Source organism: Ixodes scapularis, unplaced genomic scaffold (genome assembly GCF_016920785.2).
Source record: "Ixodes scapularis isolate PalLabHiFi unplaced genomic scaffold, ASM1692078v2 PGA_scaffold5__190_contigs__length_132052651, whole genome shotgun sequence".
Classification (NCBI taxonomy): Eukaryota; Metazoa; Arthropoda; class Arachnida; order Ixodida; family Ixodidae; genus Ixodes; species Ixodes scapularis.
The window spans coordinates 130,671,445-130,686,963 of record NW_024609880.1 but is presented as its reverse complement, the minus strand read 5'-3'; the positions used below and the strand labels follow the sequence as shown (position 1 = coordinate 130,686,963).

At 48.4% G+C, this 15,519-nt stretch overlaps 1 protein-coding gene across 8 annotated transcripts in view; it reads right to left on the bottom strand.

Moving 5' to 3' along the window:
* Positions 1–7,292: 7,292 nt before the first annotated feature.
* Positions 7,293–15,519, bottom strand: part of LOC8023368 (basic proline-rich protein) — a 28,160-nt gene continuing 19,933 nt past the window's right edge. For 4 of the 8 annotated variants that reach the window (XM_040215703.2, XM_040215704.2, XM_040215711.2 and 1 more), the window contains 3 exons: positions 12,644–12,857; positions 10,064–10,214; positions 7,293–7,641 (listed from right to left, as the gene is read on the bottom strand). In XM_040215703.2, the coding sequence (XP_040071637.1) occupies positions 7,390–7,641; positions 10,064–10,214; positions 12,644–12,857 (617 nt within the window). In that variant the 3' untranslated portion in view covers positions 7,293–7,389. The remainder of the gene's footprint in view (positions 7,642–10,063; positions 10,215–12,643; positions 12,858–15,519) is intronic. The other 4 variants (XM_040215705.2, XM_040215709.2, XM_040215710.2 and 1 more) reach the window with 2 other exon arrangements.

Here is a 15,519-nt window from a genome sequence, read left to right as displayed (position 1 = left end):
TTAACGAATTCCACAAATTAAATTTTCAACGAAACGAATTCGTTTTGCAAAACGCTGGCAAACTTACGTTGCGTTTTACACCATTCACCTTTGTCGTCCGATGAATCAGTAGTCAGCACTACACAAAACTCAATGAGCTTGTCGTTTGTTTTCTTGCCGTTGGGGCGATCGCTGGCGGTCGTGGCGGCGGCACAATTCTTTCTCAGACCGTTGGCTGCTGCCTCCGTGCTCGCGGAAACGTCGTTCCCTTTGTGCCAAGGTGAGGTTTTGAATTTTAATGCACGGCAACGCTGAATAAAGGTCTATTACTGTCTTCATAATCTCAGCAACGGTACCGTACGAGCCACAACAACACCACCACTTTCAAGCTTCATAACACCGGCACAAATAGAAGCCAAGTCTTGCATCTCTTCAAGTGTTACATCGGAGACGTTAAACGCCAGCTCACTGTGCTCTTCGACCCGGTCCTGTCGCCGAATGGGCTCATCCAACAGCACGAAAGTATTCGTGTGCGCGTTGATCAAGTGACCGATCGCATGTCAAACCCCAGCCGCGGTCGATCCGACGAGCATCGCGGCCATGTTCTTTCGAGTTTAACTCGCCAAGGGTACGGTTGTCGAGTTAAAACAATGCAAATAGTCCCGTGCATTCTTGTTCTTACGTCATTTTGTCGTCACAACCCGAACTCGAAAAATGACTGTTAGCGGCAAACAGAGGCTTTCTAGTTTCACGAACGTTTCCATGGCAAATGACGTTGAATCGTCACGCGCAATGAAGCCAATGGGAAAGCGAGGTACCTAGGGTGCCTTCTAGAGGTACCTATGTAGGGACGTGTGAAAACGTAAAAGCCGTTCTTTTTTGCACGAGCTCTTCTGCAAATAAAAATAAGTAAAAAAGACTGCCCGAGATTATGCCGTCGCGTGCATTTCTTCAGCGCCGAAAGAGAAGAGCATGGCTTATGGAGACTATACCGGCATAATCACTGCAGTGAGCAAAGGAGCAAAGCATAATTAAAACTGCCCGAAGAAACTTTCCTGCATCATCCAGAGAATGCTCACAACCGTTGCACTCTGCGTCGATCTCATGACTTGTCATATACTACCACAGAGTCGTCGTCAGCTCTGTATCCACTTGGAGTCTCCTTCACAGGCGAACAGGAAATTTCATTTGCAGCTTATGTTCACGACGGCTTCACAAAGGATAACGGTGTCGCAGCGTACCTTCACATACTATTTTCTTATCCTAATGCCATCCGTATCGTGCAGAAACAGGGAAAGCAACCACGCAAGCGAGACACAAACACCACAAGGTCGTTACCACGGTTTTCGCCATGTTTGTTTTCAAAGACCGTAGCGAAAGACTTCTAGAAAAAAAAGCTGAGATATCCTAGCTAAATTTACTTTACGTCATAATTATTGAAATAATCATTCGTATTTTATAAAAGGATAATATTATTTTTCTCTGTTTCCTTCCATTTTCCGGAAGGTAGCCTTTTCTCCGTTATTCGCTCGTTCTAAGTCCCGGAGGAAAGGAAGAAGATAACAAAAAAAACAGGGGGAAATGCAGGGATTTCTTCGCCCCAACTGGGTAGACACGTCACCGCGACGTAGGGCATCGTCAGATTCTAGCTGACCGCGTGCGTGAACCCGAACGTTGGGGCGGAGCCTCAAACAAGAATCATTCTAGTTTGAGGCTCCGCCCCTTCTTTCTCGATACGTCACAACTCGAAAGGTACCCGTTTGCGACCAGAATAGCACCCCTGGTGGTCGGGCGTGTCTTCCTGAATAAATCCTACTTGTTGTAATCGGTAAACGTTTTTCTTTCGAGGCTAGACAGATTCGCCGGTACCGCCAACTGCAGTTCTGAAGTGCAGGTCCCACGTCCGTCGTCCACCGCCATCGCTTCGTTCATCCGTCCAGCCCGCGACTCTCGCGTGCACTGCTCGCGTGCGACACGACGCCATGTTGAGAATTACGCATAGTAAGCACATCTTCGTCTGTCCTCGTCCTAGCGCTATTTGTAATTTAATTTTCCGGTTCACTGCGCAACTTTCTTTTCCCCCTTTAATCAACATTTTTGTGCAGTTTCTTAGAAGCCTCGACTAATAGGTATCGTTTGTTTTCTATTTCTTATATTGGAGTGTGTGCCTTCGATAACCCAGGTCTGTGATTATATTAGGTGTGTGCGTCTACCTGAACCATGAGAACGGCGCGTGACGGTTCTCGATCGGCGGTTTTCGGCCGCAAAGAAAACGAATTTCAAGCCGCAAATTGTGTTCTGGGTAGTTGGGCTCTCGCATGTCATGTAAAAATAAAAATCTCGGAGAGCATAAATACCCTGTCAGTGTCCCTTCTAAAACATACAAAACTTGAAGTTGTATTTGACATTTCTAGATTTAGATAAAGAAACAAAAATGCTGCAATACCAAGTAAAAATGCATGAAAAAACAAAAAAAAAAAAAAAAACAGACAAAATGTGGACTTGAAAACAACAGTGTAGAACTACAACTGTAAGTAGTAGAACTAGTAGTTCTTCTACTTACTAAGTTCTACTAAGTTACTAGTCTACTTAAGAAGTAACTGTAAGTAGAACTGTAGTAGTAGAACTGCAAGGTCTTATACAAAGGGTACAAGGCACGCTACAGCTACACGAGAAACAAGTCAAACCCGGTGCCCACTGATCTCCAAGCATGGCGCAAGTGAAGCCACCGGAAGTTCGATGCTTGTCCCGGAAGTCCGGCCTGTGCTGGGCTTCCCAGTGCGTACATACGATATTTTGGCCCATGCTTTTTTGTGTCTTTGATTGGGTTTTACTTTTCCCGTTTTCAATTGAGTCATGAGAATAAGGCATTCGAACGCGGGACATACGCATACTCCATAAACTAGAATCTCAAAATTTTCACACCGAATGGCTTCCCAGGAGACTTACCCGTCAGCATGCGCTGCTACTCCGCAACAAGCAGGCTCTCTTGGGATGACAAGAAAAAGTCCAGCGCCCTGAACGCTGTTCTATTCAGCACTCGGAAGAGTTGAAAAGCTTGTCAAGTGCTCACTTCCGGGACAAGCCGCTTACTTTCGGAGGCTTCGTACCTGTCTCCTCAATGCGCCATCCAGCGAACCTCCAAAGACAGCGCGCCCTCTGACGGCGCACTTTTGGCGCCGTTTCATTGGCTCACTCGGATCGTAACGTCGGCTATGGTCCCGGTGATAGCGAACCTCCGAAGACAGCGCGCTCTCTCTGACGACGCACTTTGGGCGCCGTTTCATGGGTACCTTTTATTTCGCCGACGTGTTTTGGTACTTTTCGTGTCGCCGACGTGTTTTCGCTCAAGGACTTTGAAGGTCGACTGAACGATGAGCCGTATAAGGTTTTCGTCTTGAAACGAATTTCGGGCTGACATAAATGAATTTAAAATGGGATTTTACTAATAGCATATGATTTAGTGGGCCAAAAGAAAAAAGGTAGAAAGTCGAAAGCCTGATTTCAGGTACGAAATTTTGAAGTAACAGCGCACCATTTCGTACCTCCCTCCCTTCGAAATCTCTCTGCCTTTTCACTGATACATCTGCGGCACCCAAAGGCACAAACGCACGTCACACGACACCGGACCTCACTTACTCCCTTCACCCCTAAGGTGACAGTGTGGTGGAAGCTACGCGCTTGCCGGACCAATCAGCCGCTTCTTTTTCATCACCTGACCTCATTCTCTTCACATGGGTATGCGCGAGGGAGCGTGATCACGTGGCAGAAGTGTGGCTGGCCCAACGAGCACGTAGCTTCCACAGCACTGTCAGTTTCGGGGTGAACGAAGTGGGGAAAGCAACCTTTGTTCGAGCTTCGAGGACAAGCTAATCTTCTAGGAGGAGAAGAGGGCCCGAGCAAGAGGGGAGTCCCTTTTTTCCGCCTTCTTGAACTCTTTGGTACAATGCGCGATTTGTGAGTTCAGGAGGAAAGCTTAGAAGAAAAAAGTTGAAAAATCGTTTCATGACCATTTTATTGAAAACACTGATTCGTAAAGATTTTCAAGGTGCAGGTGAGCTGGTGTATGTTGATCATGATGTTAAAATCCTGAGACTGGGAAGGAAAAATGAAAGCACAAATGTAAAAAGACACAGAAATAAGGGGATAGACAGACGTCTCAAACTCAGCTAACAAATTTTACTCCGTCTACAGCTTTTATAACCACCTCTCAAGGTCACCGCCAACGCACACCGATACGTTTCTCCCTTTCCACCACAACCACAAAGAGAACCTTTTATACCCCTGATTCGTAACTTCTTAATCTCCCTAGACTCTCTAGAACAGCAGCGAGCAAAATCCTACATCTTTCAATGAAACGCACGAGGTCTCCGCAACCGTCTGTCGGACCTTCGCCAGCTAATTTGCAAGTATACAATATCGGAATCAAGTGTTCCTCGTACAATACGCTCGTTTAAATACGACATATTTCACTCGATCAGGGGAGGAGGCCCAGTAGACTCTTACTTGCCATACTAAAACAGCTCACATATGCGCAACACAATGTAACTTCCCATCCTATACCAGTGAGTACGTGATTGCAACTATCACGAAAAACGACGCAGCACTAACAGTTTTTGCTGCGTAAATTGAGCCAAGAGCTCACCTCGACAAGGGACGTCTTGAGAACGTAATCAAAACAACCCCACCTCCCCACATATTGAGTGACGATTTTAACGCTCATCATCCTTTATGGGGAGGGGGAAAACGACATCGCGGGGAGAAGCCATTATAAACATCGCCCACAAGTACAATCTGGTTATATTGATTTTAATTGAAATCCGACATTTTTTTTTAGAGTCGCCACAACGAGCAGCTGTTCAGACATTACGCTGGCACCCTCCCACTTTGCACATAAACCTACGTTCGTGGAAATTGAAACCCATGGCAGTGATCACCTTCCAACATGCGCATTAATACACGGGTTCAATAACATGCGCAATGAGAAAAAAAAAAAAAAACAAGAAAACTTGCATGTACAAACTGCAACTTTATTAGGGCAAAAGTTGAACAAGTCTTCAGTATAGTGGTGGTAGACTTGCAGCGAGTCTATCACCATCGCTAAATACCTACTTTGCTTATATCATAAGGACTATGACTATAAAGGCTACAAAAACGATCCGAGTACACGATAGACAGGAAGCACTAAACGAAGAATATTAACGATTTCAAGCTATCCGTAGACGAGCCGAACGCACGAAAAACGATGAACAGAGAAGATATAACATATCTAGACGAGAACAAAAACATGTCCAGCGACATCTCGGCAAGCTCTGTGAGAAACGCTGGAAATCTAGGAGCGCCCCTACCTAACCCCAGAAAACGCACAACTCGGATATGGCGACGCAAAGTTTAAGCGCCGCTCCGCAGCTAACGTAACCCTTTCGTTAGCTGCGGAGTTCCCAGACGGGAACTCCGCAGCTAACGGTTATTCCCAGACGGGAATAACTGAAGAATTTTGCAAACGTATTACGCCAGATGTTTTAAAATCAGACTCAACTCCCAGTATAGCTTCTCAGGATAATGTCCCCGCTCTGATTTTTAGGGCTCATCTCGGTGACATGGCGAAAAAATATATACTGGGTGTCCATAACACTTGGAATCTGGAAATATGCCCATTGAGTGGAAGACCGCACGTATGACACTTTGGAGAAGCTGTGCATGGACGCCGCCATAACTCACCTTCAGTTTTTGTTTCCCCTTATTCCGTTTATTTCACTTCATCATTACCATAGCAGGCCAGGTTATTGCCATATTAGATTCAACTGTATCCTTTTCTAAAGCATCGGCCTTTGTAGAGGATCGTCAACTACCTTTTTAGTTGCTCGGCATCTCGGTAAGTCAAGAGAAGGTCAGCAATGGCGGCTGTAATTTGGCGCGTGTGTAAAGCGTCTATAGTTCCTATTCTTACACCAGGCAAATCTCCTTTGGGCATAAGTTCATGTCGTCCTCTTTCTTTATCAAGTTGTGTTTGAAAAAAATATGGAAAGGATGCTACTCTCGCGAATCGAATGGGACCTCGAAAAGAGAAACCTATTTCCTTCATCCATGTCAGGATTCCGCCGAGCAAGGAGCAGCATCGACAATGTTCTATAGACGCTTTACACACGCGCCAAATTGAGCCGCCATAGCCGCCCTTCTCTTGTCTTACCGAGGTGCCGAGCCACTGAAGCGGGCGTTGACGAGTCTCCACAAGGGCCTATGCTGGGGAGAAGGACACAGCAGCACTTAAAGTGACAATAACCTGGCCTGCTGTGGCAATGGTGAAGTGAAGCGAACGGAATAAAAGGAAACAAAAATTGAAGGTCAGTTATGGCGGCGCCCATGCACAGCTGCTGCAAAGCGTCTATATCAGGGGCCTCCAAACTTTGTGACTAACGGGCCGGATTAGGTGACTGACGGTTTCCTCCTGAATCGTGGCCTCCAAGAATGCCAACGGTGGCTTGATTACTGCCGCTTGAACTAAGGCACGCATCAGAAAATGAACAGTCATCTAGCTGAGTTTTCTGACAATTCGAAGCTCCAGCCTCATAAAATCACAAGGTAGTTGTTCAGTAATTAAACTACAGCTAGAAGCCCTTTCAATTGCGTGTTTAGTCAAAAGTAATTAATTACAATTACAAATTACACAAAAATGAAGCTACGGAAAGTCAATTGTGCAGTTTAATTACTACTGAAACGTACTAGAGGACACGTAAACGCAAACATAAAACCCCTAAAAAAATGCCACGGTTCACTATCTATGTTTGACTAGACTAACAGCGAAAAAATACAAACAACCACACAAAGCTTACTGCGATTGACAGCGTGGGCTGTTCCATTGCCGAAGATATGCTTTTTAAAAGATTCGACTAGGCTTGGAGATATTTGCTTTCCCACGGCAGGGGTGAATTTAAGCGAGGTGGGGGACGGGGGGGGGGGGGGGGGGGGGGGGGGGGGGGGACGGCCCCATAAGCTTCCGAGACTTGTTTTCATTTTTGAAAAAAAGACATACACCAGCTTTTTCTAGAAAGAAATGTTTATTTTTTTTTTATTTTTTTAATGTTAAATATTAGGTCAACAATCCGTATCTGGGCAATGCTTCGCGCACGTGACATCAGATCCCTCTGCGGACCCCGCCCCCTCCTATTTTGCCAAGCCTGACCCATAAGTTGGCCCCTGTTCCACGGTGGAGTGTAAAAGAGGAATGTGGGTAATCTTTCGGGAGCGGGCGTTCATTCGGGATATCACGATTTGGCGGTAGATATGTCTATTGAATCGTTCCTTTTCGTGAACTCGCAGCGCGAACATTTTATTAGCGGCAAGAGCTCAATCGTAGCGCGCCTCTCAGCTTCGTCGTGGACTGCACGCCATCGAAGTCTGGAACAGGAACTAGGCCTGCCAGAGTTTGTTGGCGAGCAGCAAGAAACTTCTGGTGGAAGGGCACGAGCCGAGGGGCACCATGTCACGCGCCTCCCAACAAAGGTTGGCGTAACCTGCGGCGAGCATGGCGTCCTCCAGGGCGTTCTTGGGAGCGGGGCCAGGGGGGGCTACGCCCACGAGGGCCAGGAGACCGCCCCTGCGCAGGCGCCGACCCACGCGTCGTAGCACCTGCACCTGGGCCGCGGGCTCCGGGCTCTGATCCTGCAGGCAGATGCGGCGAGAATCACACGCACGCGTTAAATTTGTGACGCCGGTGCTACACCCCACATATTTAGTGCCAGCACCATAAGGGTGCTACAACAGCACCCTCAAGGTGCCGGTGAACACCCTAAAAATTTATTTATTTATTTATCTATTTATTTACAGATACTACTGCCTTCTCAAGGAGGGCGTTGTAGGACGGGCTTCTAAACAATGACTGAAACGTACAATATGGGACAAGGCCAGTGCAACGAACATATTAAAGAGCAGAAACAGTGCAACGAACATATTAAAGAGCAGGATCCGAAATAGGATCCTTTTAGCATAATTCTAGAAATCGTTTTTTTTTTTTTTTTTGCTTTTCTTTTTTTACGAGCCACACGTGTACAGAATACACGTACCAGATACAGTTGTCACATGCAGAGAAACGACAGAGACGCAACGATCCACGCACAAGACCGGAATCGGGATTTTGTCGTAGCTCCGGTCTCGAAACGTACTCATTTCACTTCGGATTCTAACGGCGAATTCCTCTGGTCGTTTTGGAGCGCGCCGGGATCAGTAGACCAGATCCGATATAGAGTACTCGATCCAAACGGAGTAGCTCCTCTCCCTGATCCCACTGGGGAGCATGACCATACCTCCGGGATCGGCGGACGCCTTCCCGTCATTCACCTTTCCGAGAGTGCCCTTCCCGCGGTCCCCGGATCTCGAAGCACATTTTTTCGCAATCGCGGCGCTAACAACGCGTGTTAAACACACGAGCGAAGTTAATCATGATCTGAGAGATGCGTGTCGATAAGCGATGTGCATCAGCCCAGCCCACTTGCCTCTTCAGCGGAATACTCGTGAACGGTGTCCAAGTACGTCACGATTTTCGGCCTCTTCTGCGGAGGTCCAAAAAGGCAGTCGAATTCATGCGAGACATACGAGCAATCCTCGTCGTCGCTGCTACTCGAGCCGCTGCTCCTGGAGGAGCTGCTCGAGCAACTTGACGACGAACTGTCATCAAGCAGCAGCAGCAGCAACAGTAAGGCGGGCGGCACTTCGTGAGTGGCTATTACGAATTTCACCGAGGCGAGATGCCTGGCGAGAAAGGAAGTCACGTGTGAGCGCCGAGGGCTGGCCAAGCTGGTTTCCGGTCGAATCCGCCGAAATCGACGTAGCGACTTTCCTCAGATCCGGATCGAGATCTGGAGTGGGAGTTGATCTCAAAGGACAAGTGGAACGCGTCCTTTTGATCCCGATCGCCATGTGAGATAGGCGCGCCCCAGAAAAGTCGATCCCGGAGTGCTCCAAAACGAACGGTGGAATGCGCCATGAGGAACCTGGAGCGTCTGCTCTTCCGCTAAGCACTTGGAGAGCGCAGAAAATCTACGAAGCAAATTCGGTAAATGACAGGGCTCGTAATATGCTTAAACCCCAGGGGACAATCTGCGCTGCGGGAATAGTGAAAAGTCCTGCTCAGTGCCACAGAGCGGAGTTTGTTTTAGCTTTATATATTATCTGTCCCGTCATTCGCCGAGTTCTTTCCGTAGATTGCTGCGCGCTCCAAGTGCTTTGCGGGAGAGCGGGCGCTCCAGATTTCTTGGAGTGCGGACTGCCTCGGATATAACCTCACGGGGGTCACGTGACCCCAGTGACGTCACGAGGGTCACGCGACGTCACGAGGGTCAGTGACCTCACGGTTACGCTGATGGCAACGCCGACAGCGACGCCGCTCGGAAAGAGGAGTAGCAGGCAGGGTGAGGAGGTGAGGAGGAGGGAGGAAGGATATACCTTCCCCTCAGTACCCTTCCCCTCCTCCTCCTCAAGAACTGCGCTCTGATTCGGCGTTACAGGGGGTTGTAAACGGCTTTAATTTCTTTTTTATAATTTTTTTTTTTGGTGGGGCTTAGTGAATGTATCTTTTAATAAAACCACTGGTTCAGGCAATAATATTTCGATGTATACACCCTAGGACAACTCCCGCTGAAGCTGCTTGAAGCGGGGATGTTGTCGCTTTCCTGCACTGCACCACAGCACCCGTTGTGCAGCCTTCAAGGAATGAAGAATACACCATTCCGGAAATATGCAGCGCCTTCCATCGTCTTTTCGACGCACAACGGCAATTTAATGAACGCCGCGTGAAGGAGCACCCCTATATAGAAAAAAGTTGCTCGTGCTTCCTTAGCATTTTGAGATTTCAGAACGTAAAGAAAGCAGAAGGATAAGAGATTGACGAGGGGCCTTCTGGGATTTCCTGGAGAGGTCTATTTTACAGGGAAGAGCACTTTACTGTACACTTATAAACAGTGCTTTACTCGAAATAAGAGCGCCGAAAGGAGCCATGGGTGTGTCTTCCTCTAAATAGCATTTCGGATTAGCCCGACGGTCGACCCTCGGGGTGGGCTGACAACGACGCCTGTCCCTTACAGCCCACCTGGAGGGCACTGGCCAGCAGCACGACGACGTCTAGCCTGAAGAGGCGGTGGACGGACGGCAGCAGGTGAGGATGGCCCAGGTTGCACTCGAGCACCCCGCGGAGAGCGGAACGCAGTCGGGTTTCCACGTGGGCCAGGCCCATCGTCGACCTGCGCCGCCTCGCAAGTTCGACCGATTCGCTCTCTGCCACCCACACAAACGGCTTTACTTCCTTTACACTTGTTCGCCCGATTCGCTCTTCTTATCTTCTTAAACAAAATGGACTCGAAATGTTTCTTCAGCTCTCGCTTTTTATTTTTATTTTTCCTGATTTTTGGATGAAAGCTTCTTCGTAAAATATTCATCCCGTGAAGAATAGCAGAGGGGACCGAGAAGGGGTCTCAAAGTGTTCCAATCCTTTGAACCGCAGTAGAAATGTTTTGGCTTTAAGTCAGTTAATTATTTTTATATAAATTTAATTCAGTTTAACTTGATATAAATCACTGTAGCTCAAAAATAGTCACTCTTTACACCTATAGATCATCGATAAAAGTGTGGAACAAAAGAATTACTGTAAATAAAAAGTACAGTTTAATTTACAACTTCCTATTTATGTAACCTTGTCCACACTAAAACAAAAACAGCTTGATTTGTTTTAGTTAAACTTTATGGCAAATTGCTGTGCAATTGTGTAGCATACGTGAAACGTTCTAGCATCCCAAACGTTTAGCGATACTCTGAATTTCCAGACAGCAGAGGCCTACGTTCGCGACACCCTTCATCAGACATTGTAACGCGTACCGTGTGCACACTTGTTAGTTGTTCCTAGAATGAAGTAGCGCTGATCGGGCTGATAAACCTGGCGATCTTCCAGAGCCTTCCATACTCTCCCGAGCTCCTCTCCCTCAGTGCGCACAGGTGGTCCGGCTCCACCCCTACCTGCCTCCTCTTCGCCCATCCCTCTGGTCACATGGCCTCCTCATTAACCAATCAGCGTCGAGCGGCTCACTCCTCCTCCCCCACCCGTCAACCAATCAGTGTCGAGTGTCGCGTCCACGCTTTTATCCAGGCTTCAAAAGATGCCGAACACCTAGCCAGAGAACGTTTCACGCTGAAAAGCTATATTTCATTTTTCTTTCGCGTTTTGACTCCATTTCAAAAGAACTTTTCTAACTCCTGTTTCTTTCTTTTGCGTTCTGATTTTGCTTCAGTACGACGTTACATGTTTGACGAACGAAGCTCAACGGTTCGATTTGCTAAGAAGAGCACCTCTTCTTGCTCCTGCTCAACATTCTAAAAATCTTTCTTCTTTGATGATTTAAATATTTTTAAAGATGCACACAGAACGCGCCAAATGGCAGACAATAAAAGAGCAAAAATATATCCGGGGTTATTTTTGCGGGAAAGGTTTGATTTAAATCATAGTAAAACTGGTCTGGTTTAAATCACGATTTAAGTCTCGATTCATATTCTATTGATTTGTATTCTTTTTGTCATGTGGCTGTGACGTCAGGACCCTATCTGCCAATCAGAATTCTCGAGTCACGCCAGCTTTTCGGCGCGCCACGAGTTAACGCTGAGCGTAACCCCCCGTCCTTTGTGACGCCACAGCGTGGAAGTAAAGAAGACAAAAGTTCCCGGACCACTGGATCGGCGGCCGAGATGCATTTCTGCGCCCTCTGACGGCGCGGTCGAGGCCGGCACTTGGCGCATGCGCGTCGTTCTCTGCTCGCAGGGATGCCGAGTTTTTCGTTTCCGGCAGCCGCGCTGCGATCCCCGATAACTTGCCGCGTGGCGCCGCTTCAGAAGCATCCGCGCTAAAGTCCCTCGATACAATTCTTTTACAAGTAGCGACAACCAATACAAATGACAGAGCACATTCCACTGGAACAACATGGCGGTCCCAACCTCTGCTGTGCGCCTTCCTAAAACCTGCACCGTCACGCAGTCGGCGCTTCAAAGAATGCTTGTATACGAAGTTCTTATTTAGGGTTTTTAATCCGCGCTGCGGCGTCAGATATCGCTCTAAGAAGCCGCGTTGGCCGGCTGGCCGCGTCCGTGAATCAGCCGGAGAGGAGCATTTATGCTTTTATTTTTATGCGAATTGAAAAAAAAAAAAAAAAAATCGGCAGTCCAGCCTTTTGCCTAATTATTTACCACGATGCGATGCTTGACAAATCTGTTCTTATAGCGTCTAAAGAGGTCCGCCAACAAAAATGAAAATAGTTGGGGTCCAAGTTGGGAGAAGAGCGTTGGCCAAAAAGTGGCGCGCGCTGCCCTGTCTGCAAGATCCGCGTCTCCCGCTGATTCATGGGCGCAGTCAGCCGGCCAGCGCGTCTCGATTTTCTCGGACATCTGGCACAGCTTGGAGCGGAATACGGATTAAAGACCCTAGATAATAGCTTCGTATACGAGTAGCGAGATTCTTTGAAGCGCCGACTGCGTGACGGTGCAGGTTTTAGGACCCGGACCGCTTACGTGGTCCGGGAACTTTTGTCTCCGACTGTACTTCTTTTCGAAGCGATTGCTGCTGTATATGTGGGATCTCCGCAGCTCTATGCAGCTGTTAGAAAGACTCTTTGTTTCGAACGAAGCTCACGGCAGTGCCTCGACGGCGGAGACCATGGCGAGGAAGGGGCTGTAGTCGGGGCAGCCGGGCTCCCTGCAGATCCAGGCCTGCAGGGCGTTGCGGTTGGCCTGCTCGGGGTCTGCCAGGTACACGTTGGCTAGGAACTTGCTCAGCACGGCCGCATGGTGCAGCGTCGGACCGCAGCACAGGTCCAGGCCCGTGCCTCGGCCGGGAGACGGCCATGCTGCGCGCAGCGCAACTAGCTTCCAGTTACGGTACCTCCCTACCAGGGCCGTAACCAGGGGGGGGGGGGGGGGGGGGGGGGGGGGGGTTAGGGGGTTCTGACCTTCCCCCCCGAAATTTTTTTCTGGGTATGGCCCTGGTCGGTGCACTGGCAGCCAGCCGATTTTAATCTCCACCTTTGCGCACGCGCAGTGGCGCCGGTCGGCTACCGGGTACCAAACCGGGACCGGTTCTCCGGTTTGCTGTAACTCTCCATTATATGCCGCCGATGCACATGATTCATAGGCGAAAATAAGACAATAGGCACTTTCAAAATGGCCGCCGTTGTCCCCGAAACCCCCCCCCCCCCCCCCCCCCCCGAAATATTTTTCTGGGTACGGCCCTGCTCCCTACATACGTGCGAGATGGACCAATACGACGACAAGGCCTGCGCATGACGTCACCGTTAGTGGACTCCAAGCGGCCAACACGCTAAGCTCGACGAGAGACGACAAGCGCCACTCGCGTTCCTCTTGGCGACACCGCGTGCTGCTCGTTGGGAGACACTGCGAGACGCGCTGGCGGCGATGCTGACGCAGGCCATACTCCTTGGGGTTATAGTCCGTTGCAACTCAAGAACGTAGACGTAGATAAGCGCCGAAAAAACACAAGGACAACAAGAGACGGAAACACTGTCGTCGGGGTAAAAGTATTTTTCAATGCCTTCAAGCACCGACGTTGCGTGCATGATGGCGGTACGAATATGTACGGCATCAGACGCGGCGTCGGTGCTTGGGGGCATTGAAGAATAATTTTACTGTCTTGAAACACGCAATAATAACAACATAATTGTAAGAGATCTGGGGAAATAAGCATGAGTGATAAGTTTATTGCATGCACAGTGCCAAAGACGCTAATATTGGCCGGGGAACGCTTTCAGCACGATGATGCTCCATATCAATCTTGGTGCGAGTGGTTTTGACGACCCTTTCGAAGCTTCAAAGCTTTGAACGGGTCCAAAACGGCGATCACAATGGCATGGACAGAGATGAGCCAATCACCTTGAGAGTGTTTGTCGTCGGTATGTTGGTATTTGTTTGTGCCCGGTTAGCAGGTGGGAAGGCAATGGTTACCCTCGTAACCCTCGTGACAGTAACCCCTGGTAACCTTCGTAACCCTCACAAGGGTTACGAGGGTTAGTTACCCTCAAAAGAGTTACGAGGGTTACCCTCACAAGGGTTACTAGGGTTACCCTCACGAGGGTCACGAGGGTTGCCCTCATGAGGGTCATGAGGGTTACCCCCTGAGGTCACGTGACCTCAGGGGGTAACCCTCATGACCCTCGTGAGGATAACACTCGTGACCCTCGTGAGGTAACAGGGAGTCACCTATCCCTCAGTACCCTTCCATCCTCCTCCTTAAGAGCTGCGCTCGAATCCGGCGCTACAGGGAGTTGTAAACGGCTTTAACTTTTTCTTTTTTTTTTTATGATGCATTCACGGTGAGAAGCTGGGCGCTTCTATTTTCCTCACCCGGGGTAGTGCACGTGCGACCCACACGGTTATGCTTTAACTTTCACAGTGCATAGAAGCTTGGCATTGCACGTGCTTGCACCAGCAGAGGAAGTTGATGTATCCTCGCTCTGGGTTGTGAAAAAGAAATGCACCAGGCGGCGATACCCATACTTCTCGCCGCGAATAAGCAGTGTGACCCGGCTTAAGATAAAATGAGCGTTTCTTTACTCCCAAAATATTTACAAATTATGGAAAGCGGGTTCGGTCATTCTATCTGCCTCATTGTTATAATAAACTGTCAGAAGGGCTTTTTAATTGTACTCGATAAGAGCAATGAAAAGGGAGTTAAACACATGGTGTTTACTGTGAATGTATACTGTTGAACTGTATTGTGCCGCGCAAAATGATTCGATTATATCGTCTTGTTTGAGGCGCTTTTGAGCATCTTTTTTGTTACTTTGTTTTTTGTTTTATTTGTCACGGTAATTTCTACTGGATGCCAGGTCCTGCCCACAAGCACAAAAGTGCTTTTGCGGGCCCAGAAAATGCCTGTATACATTTTCTGAACAGAAATGTTATTAGTAATCATATTATATTGATGGAGTTTTGAATCGGTGTACGAGCGATATATCGTATTGATTTAGAATTTTTTTTTCTGCAGATTTTGGTCATTTATAGGTCTGTACATTAGTCCACCTTCTCGACAGACTCTCCCCGAAACTGAATGCTCTTGAAGCCCTTGTGTGGCAGCCTTTCCACGCCCTGCTGGAACCACTTTTTCGGAGTGCTCCACACCCATGGACAGCTGCGTCCAGCTTATTAATGACCGCAAAAAACGACCTCACAGTTTTTTTGTTTTTTTTTTGTATTAGCCAACAGCTGGTGATAACTACTGGGAGGTCCGCTTACGTCATATCCATGCGCGACCAAACGTCTGACTGATCGTACCAAAAAGATGGGCCAAAAAGACGGCCGAACCTGATTACCTCACGTGATTGAACACGACGCAGTGATTGACCGCTGTCTGATCGAATACGGTCGACTTTTTGGCACATCGCACGACCTGTCAGACGTTGGGTCGCGCAGGGATAGGACCGAAGAGGCGTATAAATTATACTGAAATTCAATTTCCTCGCTAAATTTAGCGGGGGAGCGTTTTCGCTCTAAATT